Genomic DNA, 16,638 nt, shown 5'->3' with positions numbered 1-16,638 from the left:
TCCCATTTACCACTGCAACAAAAAGAATAAAATACCTAGGAATAAACTTGCCTAAGGAGGCAAAAGACCTGTATGTAGAAAACTGTAAGACACTGATGAAAGAAATCAAAGATGATACAAACAGATGGAGAGACATACCATGTTCTTGGATTGGAAGAATCAACATTGTGAAAATGACTGTACTACCCAAAGCAATTTGCAGATTCAACGCAATCCCTATCAAATTCGCAACAGCATTTTTCGCAGAACTAGAACAAGAAATCTTACGATTTGTATGGAAACACAAAAGACCCCGAATAGCCAAAGCAATCTTGAGAAGGAAAGCCGGAGTTGGTGGAATCAGGCTTCCTGACTTCAAACTATACTACAAGGCCACAGTGATCAAGACAGTATGGTACTGGCACAAAAACAGAAAGGAAGATCAATGGAATAGAATACCCAGAGGTAAACCCAAGCACATATGGGTACCTTATCTTTGACAAAGCAGGCAAGAATATACAATGGAAAGACAGCCTCTTCAATAAGTGGTGCTGGGAAAATTGGACAGCTACATGTCAAAGAATGAAATTAGAAGATTTCCTAACACCATACACAAAAATAAACTCCAAATAGATTAAAGACCTACATGTAAGGCCAGACACTATAAAACTCCTAGAGGAAAACATAGGAAGAACACTCTATGACATACATCAAAGCAAGATCCTTTTTGACCCACCTCCTAGAATCATGGAAATAAAATCAAGAATAAACAAATGGGACCTAATGAAACTTAAAAGCTTTTGCACAGCAAAAGAAACCATAAACAAGACAAGAAGACAACCCTCAGAATGGGAGAAAATACTTGCCAACAAAGCAACGGACAAAGGATTCATCTCCAAAATATACAAGCAGCTCAATACCAAAAAAGCAAATAACTCAATCCACAAATGGGTGGAAGACCTAAATAGACATTTCTCCAAAGAAGATATACAGATGGCCAACAAACACATGAAAAGATGCTCAACATCACTAATCATTAGAGAAATGCAAGTCAAAGCCACAAGGAGGTATCACCTCACACCAGGCAGAATGGCCATCACCCAAAAATCTAGAAACAATAAATGTTGGAGAGGGTATGGAGAAAAGGGAACTCTCGTACACTGTTGGTGGGAATGTAAGCTGGTACAGCCACTATGGAAAACAATTTGGAGGTTCCTTAAAAAGCTAAAAATAGAACTACCATATGATCCAGTAATCCCACTCCTGGGCATATATATATACACCCAGAGAAAACCATAATCCAAAACAAAACAGGTACCATAATGTTCATTGCAGCACTAATTACAATAGCCAGGACATGGAAGCAACCTAAATGCCCATCAACAGATGAATGGATAAAGAAGATGTGGCATATATATACAATGGAATATTATTCAGCCATAAAAAGGAATGAAATGGAGCTATATGTAATGAGGTGGATAGACCTAGAGTCTGTCATAGAGTGAAGTAAGCCAGAAAGAGAAAAACAAATACTGTATGCTAACTCATATATGTGGAATCTAAAAAAAAAAAAAAAAAAAAAAAAGGTACTGATGAACCCAGTGACAGGGCAAGAATAAGGATGCAGATGCAGAGAATGGCCTGGAGGAAACTGGGTTGGGGGGGCAGGGGGCGAAGGCGAAGCTGGGACGAAGTGAGAGAGTAGCATAGACATATTTTACACTACCAACTGTAAAATACATAGCTAGTGGGAAGTTGCTGTATAACAAAGGGAGATCAACTCGATGATGGGTGATGCCTTAGAGGGCCAGGACAGGGAGAGCGGGAGGGAGTCACGGGAGGGAGGGGATATGGGGATATATGTATAAATACAGCTGACTGACTTTGGTGTACCTCAAAAGCTGGTACAAGAGTGCAAAGCAATTATATTCCAATAAAGAGCTTAAAAAAAAAAACAACAACTGGAAGCCCCCCTCCTGATGCAGGGAGGCCAGGCAGTAACCACATAAGTAAACAGGAAACTATTAGATGACAATAAATGCTGTGATAAAAATAAAACAGAATGGCAAGTAAAGAGTGGTGGGTTTGGGCTGCTCTAGAGTGGATGAGCAGAGTGTTTTCTTAGAGGAAGTGGCATTTAAATTGGACCTGAATGACAGGAAGTGACCAGCCATTGAAGATCTGAGCGAAGTGCCTGCTTGGCAAAGGGACAGTTCCTGAGAAGGTGTCAAAGCAGGGACAACCTTGATGTGACTGAAGACAAAGAATGGGAAGCTTGAGAGCAGTGGTGGGGAGGGAAAGAGGGAGACAGATAAATTTCCAATGAGGCCCCACAGAGAGCTCTCTTTGGACAGTCCTACTTCTTGGTGTACTTACTCCCTAGGAAAAAATAATGCCTCAAAATACTTGACAATAACTAAAATATGTGATTTGTTACGTGACATAAATTTTGTTTTAAAAAAAACAGTACTGAGCTAGATCTTGAGGGGGTACAGAAAACGTGGGAGGCATGACCCATGTGCAAAAGGAGTTTGTTATAATCTATCTGGAATGGCACAGAGGCATGAAGATTAAAAATACTTAACTCTAGAGTCAAACACACTTGGGTGTGAGTCCTGGCTTGTCAGTTACTATGTGACCTTGACCAACTTATTTAACCTCTCTCTTTTTTTATTTTTTGCCACACTGTGAAGTTTGCAGGATCTTAGTTCACTGACCAGGGATCAAATCCAGGCCCTGGCAGTGAAAGTGCTGAGTCAGGGAATTCCTTACTTAAACCTCTCTTAATTTCAATGTATTTACCTGTTACAGTAGAGACTCTCCAAAAAGGGAGATCCTCCTCTCCCTGTAGGTGCTTACGACATCTCACCTGAAGAGGTGACGTCTACTTCCCCTCCCCTTGAATCTGGGCTGAGTTTGTGACTTGCTTTGACCACCAAATGTAGCAGAAGGGACATTCTGTGACTTCCAAGTCTGGGCCATAAGAGAACTGGCAACTTGTGATTCCTCACTCTTGAAGCACAGCCGCCACACTGTGAGGAAGGCCAGGACAGACTCCTTGTGTAATATTAGACAGCCGGGTCATGAGCTCCCAGCTGACAGCAGCCACACTCCAGCTGACAGCACATGTAGCAGAAGAACCACTCAACTGAGCCCAACCAACCCTCTGAATGGTGAGAAATAGTAAGTTTGGAGTGTTTTGCTACACAGGAATAGATAATTACAACATCTCTAAAATGAGCATAAAAACAGTATAAAGAGTGGTTGTGGGGAATAAAGTAAATAATGTATGACAAGTGCTTATCATGGTGCTTGGGACATAAGTGCTCAACAACTAGCAGCTGTTACTATTTGAGGAGCTAATATTACTGCAGACTGTGTGGGGGGTTCCATTCAGGTTCTCAGTGTGCTGCAGGCCCTGGGCAGCAGAATGCCCAAGAGGTGAAAAGACAAGGCTTTGCAGTGAAAGCCAGTATTGGACCTGAAGGATGGAGCGTGCAGAATGATGGTTTCTAAATCCCTGATGCACGGACACCCACCTAAGGACTTCTGGACAACCACAGTATGTGCACACATCAAGGACTGAAGCCTAGAGGTCTCCATGGAGATAGCGTAGATGGGTGGCTGCCAGGGCCTGGGGAGCAGGCAGCGTGTGAGGGGCAATGGGGAATGACAGCTAATGGGTATGGGGTTTCTCTGTGGGGTGACAAAAATGTTCTAAAATTGATTGTGGTGATAGCTGTACAATTCTGTGCATATACTGACAACCACTGAATTGTGCATTTTAAATGTGTGAAATGTATGGTATGTGAATGTTGTCTCAATAAAGCTATTATTACATAAATGGGCAAGGGGAGGGTAAAAATTAAGAGGCTGAGATGACAAAGGAGCAAGAAACGTTCCACAGGGTTGTCAGGGGGCTAGAAGATGCCAGCTTATTTGGCAGGGAGGGGAAGTGGTTATTTTCAGACAGTGAATGAACCCAGAGCCAGACAGGAGCTATGTACCCTGGGGACAGACCCTGTCCTTCCAACGGATCATGGGCATTTGGCGTGACTGCTGTTCCCTCAAACTCTTTGTAGGTGTGTGCCTCACTCATACCTGTTCTTCTTTTGCTTAAATCACAACCTGAACTCCACTAATGATAAAGTTCTTAAAAAGAGGAAAACTTCCTAGGCAAGAAGAAAGCTATTGCTTCCCAAGGGAAAAGCAGACCAAGGCCTACATTCAGACAGACCTCACAGGTGGATGAGGAGGATCCCAAGGCCCAGCTTGCCCCAGAAGCTCAGGTGCTGAGCTGGCAGACTCCATACTGGAAGGTCATCACCTTAGACACGAGGTGGGTGGTAAGCAATCCCTCCCGGCCACGATGCCCCAAGGGCAGCCACCCTCAACCACTGCCTCTTCCTTCTTCTGGTGTAATTCGTTCAAAAGAGGCTGGAGGGCAGGGCCATGGAAACTTTTCAAATTATCAAACTGCTATTGTATGTCAATTGTATCTCAATAAAAGTTCTTAAAATAAATAAATAAAATAAAAACAAACAACAGAAAAAAAATTATCAAACTGCTGCCAGAGTCAGCTCAGCATGTGGACTCTCCCCTCCCTCCTCAAACCAGGCGATACCATCATAAGCATCATCACACCTTCTGCCCTGTGAGCCTTACTATGCTGAGCACATTATGAGTTCTATCTTGTTAAATCCTCCCAACAAAGCCCACTAGACTATTGACCAGCATCCCCCCGAAAACCCAATCTCGTTTGCCCAAATCGACCCTGCAAATCCTTCTGCTGTATAAGTCAATTAGCATAACTACTACAGAAGGCAAATAGTCTTTCAAAAAATGAACCACTGCAAAAGATGGGGCATATGAATGAGAGGAAAACATCCTCTAATTGTGGAGAGGAAGAAGGGTTAGAGATAGAAATGACAGACTTTGACCAGTTGTGTCACCAGGACATCAGGAAAGAAACAGCTGATGGTCAGACTTTCAGGAGTTTGCCCCAAAGGTCCTGCCAAGTCCAAGTCCTTCAGTATCATCACTCAACAAAGCCAGAAGCCCCAAACCAAATACAACTTTGTTTCTTCCTCTCCTGACCTGGGGGGGGGGGTCCCCTCTCACCGCTGAAGGGACTCGCAATGTTAGGACACGCGCACAAACTCAAATTGCTCCTCTTAAGTCCAAACAGTTTTGGGATGAGAGTGGTCAAGAATGGTTTTAGGGAATTCCCCGGCGGTCCAGTGGTTAGGACTCTGTGCTTTCACTGCCCAGGGCCCAGGTTCAATCCCTGGTCAGGGAACTAAGATTCCACAAACTGCAGCGGCGGCGGGGGTGGGGGTGGGGTTATGGTTTTAAATGCAACTTTGAGAAAGGATAAAGAACTCTAATTTCTTGGAGCCCTACTCTCAGCCTTTCCAACTTGGCCCCACCCTACTGTGGCCTCCAGGGGGAGGCTCTCCTGAACTTCTAATTTGCACCCCTCCATTTTCCTGATCTAGGGCGGGGTATGGAAGATAGGCAGGTGAAAGGACAGCAGGGAACCTCATCTCACCTCAAAGCAATCCTCACCTTACCAGGGAACCATGGGCAAATGAATTCAACTCAGTAAGCAGTATTTACCTGCAGAAAGCACTGGAAAGCTCAACAAGCCTCAGGAAACATGCTTGTAATTCCACTATCTCAAACTCCTCCACCAACACACTTCTTTAATCCAACTCATGAGTATTTACTCAACCCAGTGGAGTTGCTCTCAGCATAATGCAACTGTCAAACATCAGTTACAGACCTACTGTGTCCAAAAACTCTGAGGATGACCATCCAGCCACCCTCTGCACCAGGTGGCACTGTGGGACGCACCTCTAACCTGGCCTGAGGCCTTGCCCTCAAGCCAATCATCTAATAGAAGGGACAATGGCTAACCAACTTGAGCATTTACTGTGTGTCAAGCACTGCTTTACAGATATTAACTCCTTCATCTTCAAAGCAGTGCTTCTATCCTTTCCCCACTACAGGGTTCTTAAGCCCATTTTAAAGGTGAGAAAACTGAAGCTCAGCTATGTCTGCCTGAGGTAAGACAGCAGGAAGGGGAGAGGTGGCATTCACACCCAGGCAGTCTGGATCTCAATTGGGTGAGCGCCAGTGATGGCAGAGGCCACCAGCACAAGGCCCTGCTCACAGTGGGCACCCAATGAACATCTGCCGAGAGGAACTGGAAGGTTAATGTTGTCACACAGGTAGAATAAGAAGAGTGCTTTCCTGCAGGTGCTACAGGCACAGGCAAGATTAAGTTCCTTAATTCAGACTGAGAGGAGCTTAGAGGAACTAAACACCCGAACAGAAAAAGGGAGAAGGCGGCATTTCAGACTGAGGGTAGCACAGGATCTGTGTGACACCAAGGCAATCTGACAGCAGAGACCTGGTGACTCTGCCTGCCCTCTAAAGGTATTTAAGCAGATTCGAGCAACAGGCGCTTGCTCCTCGTTCCTTATACTTTGCATACAACACAGGCACTAACGAGAACAGTACATCTGGTCATTTCCATTCTGAGGGTAATTAAAAGGAAAGAAAGCATAACTGGTGTGTAATGCGAAAAAATGCACAGGATTTCAATATCAGAAGAACCTGTTGCTAGAGGAAACAGAAAGGTTTTAGCCTGCAACCTTCTACAACAGCTCCCAGGAAAACCACTTGCCGGCCCATATCCCCCAACTGTGCCATTATGAAATTGTCTGAAAGCCTAAACATCTTAGGCATCTTTGTCTTTTCTGACCCTCACAGCACTCAGCACAAGCTTAGGAACAATGGTTGACCCTCAAGAAATGCAGGTTGAATCTTATCAGGAATAGGTCCCAAATAATAAGGCCTTGGGCAGCCAAGAATTATCAATATCAGGATGAATTATAACAAAACCTCAATAATCAAGACTTCTCTGAGGATGACATCATTTTTCTAAGTACCTAGCCTCACAAAACCCACCTTAAAAGAATAAACCACAGTACTACCTGGCACCTAATTGAATACTCCAATTTTTCCACACCAACCCTAATGCACACAGAAGTTTATGAAATATTTTATCATTTTTATCTGTTTTTTTTTTCTTTTTTCTTTTGGCCGCGCTGTGGGGCTTGTAGGATCTTAGTTCCCTGACCACGGACCGAACCCATGCCTGCTGCAGCAGAAGCACAAAGTACTAACCACTGGACTGCCAGGGAACTCCCTGAAATATTTTAAACCTTCACACACGTTTTTCCATATTTCCAACTTCAAATGAAAGAAAATAACTAAGCTATTTTTCTACAATACAGTTTCCAACTAGAACTTAAAGATTCCCCTTATCAAATGCCTTCAAATAAATTAAAATACCACAGATAAATTTCAGGCCCAACCATACAGCTCCGCCTTGCCTCTAAAACGACCTAATTATTTAAACTCTCAACCAAATAAAACTGTGAACTTTAACAACCTCCCTTTTCCAATGTTTTATTCTACTAGGTCCCCCTCCCCCAAGGCTGGTTCTGATGGATGGTTGGGTTTGGGGTTCTTCCCTAGCAGATGCAGCCGAGTTTCTCAAGCAAAAAGGACGAAAACAGAAGTATATATTTCTAGTATTTATATCACTATCCTGTGATATTTGTTAAATTCTGCCTTTGAAAAAAATGCGTAATGAAAAACGCAAACCGGGCAAGATTTAAGCCACCTCCTCCTTCTCTAAATAATGCAAATCAAGGCCCAATCAGAAAATACCCCTTCCTCCATGAAAATCTTGTTTTAAGTGACTAAAGAACATTTCCCGTGATTTCCTTCCCTTGCTTGGTACACCTTACATAAAATACGCAGGTCTTCACTATGTGATAATTCTCAAAATCCTATACTTAGGATCTGTGCGCTTTTGTGGGATGCATGTTATACTGCGGTAAAACACGTCTTAAAAATAGCTCACATTAATTTAAAAAAAAAAAAAGGTGTTGCCAGGAAAAACATGAAATCGGTTTCCACGTTGTTTACACCCCCGGACTACCTACAACCACTTTACAGAACGTTAGAAGATGCGAGACCAGCTTATCTAAAATTCTGCCAAATGTCCTCAAAACCTCTCCCTGCTTCGCTCGTTTCCGGGCAGCCAATCCCGCGACCGTCCCTTCTTAGCTCCCAGCAGCTGCAGCCTCGAGGGTCGGGGGACCCAACCGTGGCGCTGCCACGCGAGAAAGCCGCGGCCCCGCCAGACCCCGGGGGCAACGCACCCCGCGGCCTCCGGGAGCGCAAGCGGGCGGCATGGGAACCCGGCCCGGGGCTCGCCTCTGGCCGCCGCGGCCAGTGGGTGACGCGCCGGTTCTGCCCCCCGGGGACGCCGCGAAGCACGAAGCTGGGCTGCCGCTCGCGCGCGACGCCCGAGACGCAGAGTGGGCGGGCGCGCAGGCCCCGGCGACCCCCCGCGCCTGCTCGCTGGGCCCCAGTGCCCCCCACGCCGGCTGCTCCGCGACGCGAGGCCAGCCCCGCTGGGGCATCAAGCGTGGCCCCGGTCCCCCCACGCCAAACACACCTGACACCCACTCTAAGCCACCCTCAATCATACCCACTCACTCAGGCCACTCGAGAAGGGACCCCCCTGCCACCGGCACCGTGAGGGGCTCGGCCCTGGGATCCCGCTCCCAGGCGACCCCAGACTGAGGAAAAGACGTTAGCCCAGCTCCGCGCCCCGCCCCCCACGCCCGCGCGCTCCAGAACCTCTGCTTCCCGCGGTCCGCCCCGCTTCGCCTCCCCGGGGGACCTGAGGCTCCCACGAGCCGGCCGCGTCCCGGGGGCCCTACCTGAAGGCCGGTGGTTAGGTGGCGCGGTCCGCACCGCGCCCGGTTCGGCCATCTTCCCGGGGAGCTGGGGGGCCCGTGTAGCGCCCTCCGTCCCAGCTGCCGCCGCCGTGCTCCACTGGGATGCCCGGGCCGCACAGGCGCACTGCCCCTGCCGCCGCGCCGTACCAGATTCGCGCGCGTCCGCACGCACACGCGTAGCCCCCACGGCATGCACGTGCGATGTACGCACGGGTTCTCAAGCCGCGCACGCGCACCGCGTGCATACGCGAGGTGCACACGGGTCCTCAGGCAGCAGGCGCATGCCTCGTGCAGTTGGCAACATGCACACCAGCTCTCACACAGCACGCGTAGACGGCGTGCACATGCAATGTGCACACCAGTTTTCACAGCGGCCCCACACACCGCGTGTGCGTTCCATGTGTACACCGGTCCTCACAGCGTGCATGCACACAATTCCTCATACAGTGCTCACGTGCAGCATGCGCACACAGCGTGCATACACCAGTGTAAACACACGTCCCCACCCAGTGAATACATTCAGCGTTATACACAGGGGATGCAATTTCTCACAGTGTGCACACACATCCTCAAGCAGCATGTTGAGCACAGCACGCACGTACCACGTGTACACATCTACCCACTCAGCATGCACATGTTCTCACACACCGTGCACGTAAGTCCTCACACGGCTCACATAAGTTCACATACACGAAGCATCCACATAATTGGAGCTGTAGCTCTGGAAACAGGTCCTAGTAGGGCCTCGCGCAGGAGCCACTTGGGCCAGTGCCACGTCTGCAGCCGCCTCCCTTCAAGCACAGAGGCGCACGGGTGGCAGGCGCTAGGTCCTCCCTCACCGCAGCCAGGCCTGTGGCACCCAGGGCGGGACTCCGGAAAGCCAGCCGGGTGGACCTTCAAGGAAGAGCAAGGGCACGCAGTCGGCCTTCCACCATGGCCCCACTACCTGGCTACTCAATGGTTCCTTCCTTCCTTGAGCGCAAATAACGCGCACTAGAGAAATTCCTGCAAGAACATCTCTGGGAAGACAAATGAGAATGTGCTAAATGTGTAGCTTTGGGAGTAGGCGTCGGGGCAGAGTGTAGGGGTTTGTGGGGGTGTTTCCCTTGGACATCCTCTTTTACCCCTGCCATGAGCCTTTAACTTTTCAAAAATATACACATTGAAAAAGACATCTTTGCATAGCCAGCTCAAGCTTCCAGGTATTTACCCAAGTAGAGCCTGCCAAGTGATAACCCACCCCAGGGGGGCTCCAGGCTGCACGTTTCTCTGCTGAACAGTGACCAGCCCCCAGGTTTTAACTTCCACCTCTGGAGGAGAAAGAAATGCATGATTAAAAAGCCAAATGAAGCTGAATCAGGGTACAAGATTTCTTTTGGGGGGGGGCATGATTAAAACGGTCTAGAATTACATTATGGTGATAGTTGACTCTAAGTATACTAAAATCTATTGTACATTTTTAATGGGTGGACTTTACGGTGTGTAAATTATACAATCAACAAACAAACAAAAAGAAACAACCCAACAAGTTGAAACCCTCAGTAACTGACAACCGGATTCTTAGCGAAAAGCTTGGAAAGGGTTCCTTTGTTGGCACAAAAATGTTCATGACACTCCCAAAGGTGTGCCGGGAGTAGGATGACTATGGTGAGAAAGCCAGAAGGGGAGTTTAGACACAAATGAGTAGAAAAGCGGGCAAGCTGGGGCTGGTCCCTTGGCTGTAATGAAAACTGTTTCTAACCCAGTAAGATTGAGACAAGTGAATTAGGGCATGGGAGCTGTTTCCACTTTTTTTTTTCTTACAACCTTGGGTAGGAGTTTATATCCAACTCCTGAGCTCATGGCTTCCTGACAGAGTAGCACCCCTGTCTAGTTTTTTTTTTTTAATTTTCTATTCCCACTTCCATTCCTCTCTTCAATCATATACACCTCCTGCTTAATATATTTTTGTAGTTCTACTTTCAAACATATAGTGAAGATATGCATGGTTCAAATTTATATAAATGATAAAGCACGACAGCTATCATTCTGTTTTTCCTTGCTTGGAATTGTTAACATCTACCCATTGAAACTGTATACAAATCTATCAGAAATAGATTAACCATTTATCTTGGTTTACTCTTCTGTAAATTACCTGTTCAATCCTTGTCTATCTTTCTATTGGGCTACTTGTCTTTCTTGTTGATTTTCAGTTTTTTGTTTTTTTGTTTTTGTATTCTAGATAATCCTTTTGGGCTTAAATATTTCACACTAGTCAACTAACCTTTTCTAAGATTAGCAAAACTTTAATTTTTATACCAAAATCAATCCATTTTAAAAAGCTTCTTAGGGATTTCCTTGGTGGTGCAGTGGTTAAGAATCCACCTGCCAATGCAGGTGACACGGGTTCGAGTTCTGGTCTGGGAAGATCCCACATGCTGCAGAGCAACTAAGCCCGTGAGCCACAACTACTGAGCCTGTGCTCTAGAGCCCATGAGCCACAACTACTGAGCCTGTGCTCTAGAGCCTGTGAGCCACAACTATTGAGCCCCTGTGCAACAACTACTGAAGCCCGCTTGCCTAGAGCCCATGCTGTGCAATGAGAGAAGCCACCACGAGAAGCCCCCGCTCACCCCCAACTACAGAAAGCCCACATGCAGCAACAAAGACCCAATGCAGCCAATAAATAAACATCCATTGATAGTTCTTGATTCAATCTTTCCCATGGTTACAAAATAAAATCTACCAATTTTCACCTTATGCTTATGGTTTGTGCTCCAAGAGGTCTTGGTTTTGTTTTGGACACATATAAAAGGTCAAACTGTAGGATGTTTATTGCGGTCCCTCAACTCCCTTCCCCTTGGAGATGAAAGTCAAGGGGGAAAGGGATCAACTCAAATTGTAGTTAGTGGAAGGAGAAAACAAGGGTCATAGGTCTTAAAATATACTTCCCTACTCAATATAGTCTACATGTTCCTTATTAGTTTATAGATTTACCTTTAAAGCAATTTATTTTCTATATATGGTGTGTTAGGGACCCATATTTACTTTTCTCTGTAAAGTGTAACAGCATCATCTTTTAAGTACTCTATGCTTTCCCCAATGTTATCATATATCAGATTCCCATATGTACATGGGCTTGATTCTGAGCTCTTTATTCTGATCTTTTTGTCTGTTACTGCAACTATTACTTATTACTATGGATTATGGAGTGACAATATTTGGAGTTTTCTGCTTTTTTAAAAATTGTCTTAGAAATTCATAATTTCCATATGAACTCATTTTAGAATCAATTTCTCTACCCCCCTCAAATCCTGTTGGAATATTAATTGGAATTATATTGGAGTCAGAGATTAATGTGGGGAGAATTGGCATTTTTATGACATCATACCATATACGAACAGTGTCTTTCTATTTAAGCCATTTGTTTAACAAAATGACATGAGTTTGCTGGGCTTTTTCCATTAGGCTAACTTCCTAAAAATCTAGTTATAGTTGAACAACATTTTTTTTTCATTTTCTTTTTTAAGCCTCACCACGCGGCATGCAGGATCTTAGTTCCCTTAAACCCGTGTGCTCTGCAGAAGCGTGGAGTCCTAAACACTGGACCACCAGGGAACTCCCTGAACATCTTAAAATCTGTTATACCATCTAGTTGTTAGTCTAGTGCAGCAATTCTTTTTTTTTTTTGCCTCAGAGCCCCTTTACAGCAGATTTTGGCAAACTAGGGCCCATGGGCCAACTGTAGCCCACCACCGACTTCTGTTAATAAAGTTTTACTGGAATACAGCCACACATTTGTTTACACGTTGTCCCAGGCTGCTTTTGTGCAACACTGGCAGAACTGACTAGTTATAAGAGAGATCACACGGCCTACAAAGCTTAAAATATTTACCATCTGGTCCTTTAGTAAAAGTTCATCAACTCCGATTTTACACCTAAAATTGAGACTCCCGAAGAACTTCTGTATCTGCTAATGGTAGTGGTAAGTTTTCCAAAACTCAATTTTTTCTTGAAAGCACATATGTAATATTGCAACAAACACTGTCAGTTTTCCTTGAAATGACAAGTTCACTTGTGGGAATATTAATATGCTAGAAATTTTTGAAAAGATTTGTTACTTTAACAATAAACCTAAAATTTTAAAATAAACAGCATACTCTTAATGAAAAGTGAAACCTAGCCCATCCCCATTTGAGAAGGGTGGCATTGTTTCACATTTTTGTATATCTCTTTACTGTCTGGCTTAATTGAAAATTGAGTCTCATATCTGCTTTTCTATTCAATGTATTACAATTTTTTTAATAATAAATTTATTTATTTATTTATTTACTTTGGGCTGCATTGGGTCTTCAGTACTGCATACAGGCTTTCTCTAGTTGCGGCAAGCAGGGGCTACTCTTCATTGTGGTGTGAGGGCTTCTCATGTTGCAGAGCATGGGATTTAGGTGTGCAGACTTCAGTAGTTGTAGCACAGGGGCTCAGTAGTTGTGGCACACGGGCTTAGTTGCTCTGCGGCAGGTGACATCTTCCTGGTCCAGGGCTCGAACCCGTGTCCCCCTGCATTGGCAGGCAGATTCTTAACCTCTGTGCCACCAGGGAAGCCCCTACAATATGTTTTCGTTAAAGCTCATGAAGAAAAGCTGGCCTTTATATAGTTGGAAAAGAAACATCTTAATGGTTTTTCAGGTAACCATTTTATGTTCTTGATACTACACCCAATCTTGACAAATGCTAACTTCTTAAAGTTAGTTGCAATGTGGAATATAACACTGAATCAGTGATCTTTTCATACTAGTGCATTAAAATCCATTAAAATCATTTAGAAAGTACTGCTTGACTCTGCTACGATCTTCCAAATGTCAACACATTCCATTCTAGGGTATTAAAAAAGTCACATTCCTTACCATCATCACTGATTTCTTCACGGTGAAGCTGTCAAGCTAATGGTGGCAATATCAGTTTTCTGAAACAATTTTTCACTTGAAAGCTCAAATTTTATCACCTCCAACAAATGCTGTCAGTTGTTTTCCTTGAAGTGACAGGGTTATTTCATTCATTTTTGAGAAAATGGTGACCACAAACCCAAGTTTTAATAACCAGCTTGTCAGTTGTTCTTTCAAATAAAAATGGTATTTCATGAAAAACAATGGCCAGTTCAGTTTGCAACTCAATAATCTCATGAATGTTTTTTCGTGAGATTCCTGTTGTACTTCACAGCATGCAGACATCTTCATGGAAAACCTTCTACCTTGTCACATGAGCTTTGAAAAAGATGTGTACTCCAGGGTTGGATTTAATAAGATTAATCATTCTATTGTTTGTCAGGGACATCCTAAAGTAAAATTCACTTTTTAAAAGAAATTGTGAGTTTCTATGTTTGCTTTTGGTAGATAAACTATCAAGTTAAGAAAATCCTGATTATTCTTAGATTTCTAAGAGATATTTAAAATCATAAACATGCACGGAACTTTATCAAATTTGCAAAAATTCATCTAATTCTATAGCTGATGGTCCAATGGATCACATCAGCAATGAGACTTTACTCAGGTTCTGTCCCCACTTTTTGATCTGCCATTATCAGGTTGTGAACCGAACAAAGCCTAGATTGGAACAGAAAAGACTGGCTTTTTAAAACTGAGCAAGTTGACCAGAGGATAAATACCTACTTTCACCTATGTCTTTGCATAGTATAAAATAAGGTCCAGTGAATGGGATTCTGGAAATTCGAGATCATTCTGGACAACTGATTTACCATTAGAAAATGTCTTTAGCTCAGGTTTGTAACAAATTCACTCGCCTAGAAAATACAACCCTGTATCTGGAGTCTGACCAAATGGATTCATTCAAATCAAACAACCAAAAACACAAAAATAAAAAACAGAATAAGTATACATATCCCTCATATATCACAATTTTTTTAAGTGAAAATTTTCAGAAAAGAATGATCATGAATAAAAAAGTTAAAAATGTCATAAAGTTTGAAAAGAATCAACTGCGTACACTGTTGAATGTTATTTCATATTTTATTTCTAATTGCAACACTTTGCATCTGATTTCTTTACATAATTCCAAATGATGGGAAAGGAAACCTCCAAATCAGTACCAATTAGCTGTCATGAATCTATAGTAAAAGGACTCATTAAAGACTTAAGAGTGAAATATGACCAGAACTATCAATATTACTAATTATAAACTTTCTCTAAATATAGAGCAAGTTGGCATTTTGCAAAATACCTTTCTTTAAGCAATTTAGAGACTTCCATCTGTTAGTCTTATGCTGAATTAAATGAGACTGGTAGCAATTATTTTAAATATTGTGTTGACATGAATATACAAATATATATTCTACACACTTCTTTTATTATAGGAGCCAAAGACTGTAAGTAAAAGAAATGGTAAATAGAGAATATAAAAGACGTGCACATTCTATCTTACACAGTCCTGGACATCAAGTGAATAGCGGTGGACACTGCGCTAAGTGCATCACACATATGAACACACATTATGAATCCTCCCAACAATTCTGTGATTCTGCAGGTACTGTCCTCATCATCTCCATCTTGCAGGAGAGGAGCCTGAAGCTCAGACAAGCTGAAGAAGGTGCCCGTGGTCACCTGCAGGTAAAGGGCGAGTGGGGGTTGGGGCACAGGCTGCCTGACCCCAGAGCCATGCTCTTCACTCCTCATCACACTGCCTCCTAAGCACTTAGGCGGTTGTGGAGCGAAGAGAAGACACAGTCCAACACACTCTCCAAATTCCTCGGTTCACCCTATACCTGAGGGGCTAGGGTCTTATCACACTTAAGAGTAAGACTTAACTCAGATTTTGTTCTTTTCTAAATAGGAAGAAAAAAGCAAGGATGGTAGTTTAAGGTAAATTAAAAAAGTGGTATGTAAAAGTTCATGGGAGTCCAAACTGTATAAATGAAGCTTCTCCTTACTAAGCAGGATAGAGATCTAAACATCTCATACCGATACAAAAATCTTTTTAATCTTTATGACAGTCACATAACATAAAGAACTTACTTTCATTTCACTGTCAAGCCACAGTTAATACCGGATGTTGTTAAATCTGTACACAATACAAATAAAGTATAAATCCAGCTAGGTGTTTTATTTGAAACATGCTTCTTTTACCTATTTAATTACTCACTTGCTCCGAAGTCAATAATGACAGCAGTTTGTATCTATTAAAGATGTTACACAACATCCTATAATTTAATATTTACACAAGATAGATGAGATTAAGTTAAACTACAAGTCACAAGGAGTTTTGTAAGCAACTATATTTATAGCCATGATTCCACAGATGTGGTGAGTAAACCAATGGCCACTCCTTAATAAAAATAAGAATTTTCATCATGCATAGTTTTCAGGCTCCTTAAGAGGTGGTGTCTTTGAGAGGCTGCATGTTCAAGAAAGATTCAACAGTCAAACAATTAAATCTTGGCAAGTCTTTTTTTACACAAACACTTGGTTTGGTTATGTAGCCACCTTAGTAATACAACTTATTTATACTCTAACTGCAAGAGGAATAAGCACTGCGTGAAAACTTCAGGCTTACCAAACTCATTAGTAATAACTACTATAAACTCTTAGCAGTAAGAATCGTTATCCTTGGATTTCAAATACTTTATTTTCTTTCAGGGCACACCTTATAGCATTGTATTATAGGAATCAAATAGTTTAACAACAAAATTTTTTTTTTCCTTAAGAACCACTTCCATTCCTCATTTGAAATGTAATCAAATCAATGAAACGAATTTCCACATTAAAGACAAGTTAGTAAAGTAATTCCTCCAAGTAGTGTTGCATATGAACTACAAGTTACCCCAATTATTTTAATCATTATG

At 43.3% G+C, this 16,638-nt stretch overlaps 1 protein-coding gene across 6 annotated transcripts in view; it reads right to left on the bottom strand.

Annotated features, from left to right (window-relative positions):
* The window catches only part of MAP7D2 (MAP7 domain containing 2), a 102,140-nt gene extending 93,130 nt beyond the window's left edge, over nucleotides 1-9,010 (bottom strand). For 2 of the 6 annotated variants that reach the window (XM_057718594.1, XM_057718595.1), the window contains exon 1: nucleotides 8,787-9,010. In XM_057718594.1, the coding sequence (XP_057574577.1) occupies nucleotides 8,787-8,838 (52 nt within the window). In that variant the 5' untranslated portion in view covers nucleotides 8,839-9,010. The remainder of the gene's footprint in view (nucleotides 1-8,786) is intronic. The other 4 variants (XM_057718592.1, XM_057718593.1, XM_057718590.1 and 1 more) reach the window with 3 other exon arrangements.
* Nucleotides 9,011-16,638: the final 7,628 nt, after the last annotated feature.

This window comes from Hippopotamus amphibius, chromosome X, assembly GCF_030028045.1.
Source record: "Hippopotamus amphibius kiboko isolate mHipAmp2 chromosome X, mHipAmp2.hap2, whole genome shotgun sequence".
Classification (NCBI taxonomy): Eukaryota; Metazoa; Chordata; class Mammalia; order Artiodactyla; family Hippopotamidae; genus Hippopotamus; species Hippopotamus amphibius.
This window is presented reverse-complemented; position numbering and strand designations above follow the sequence as displayed.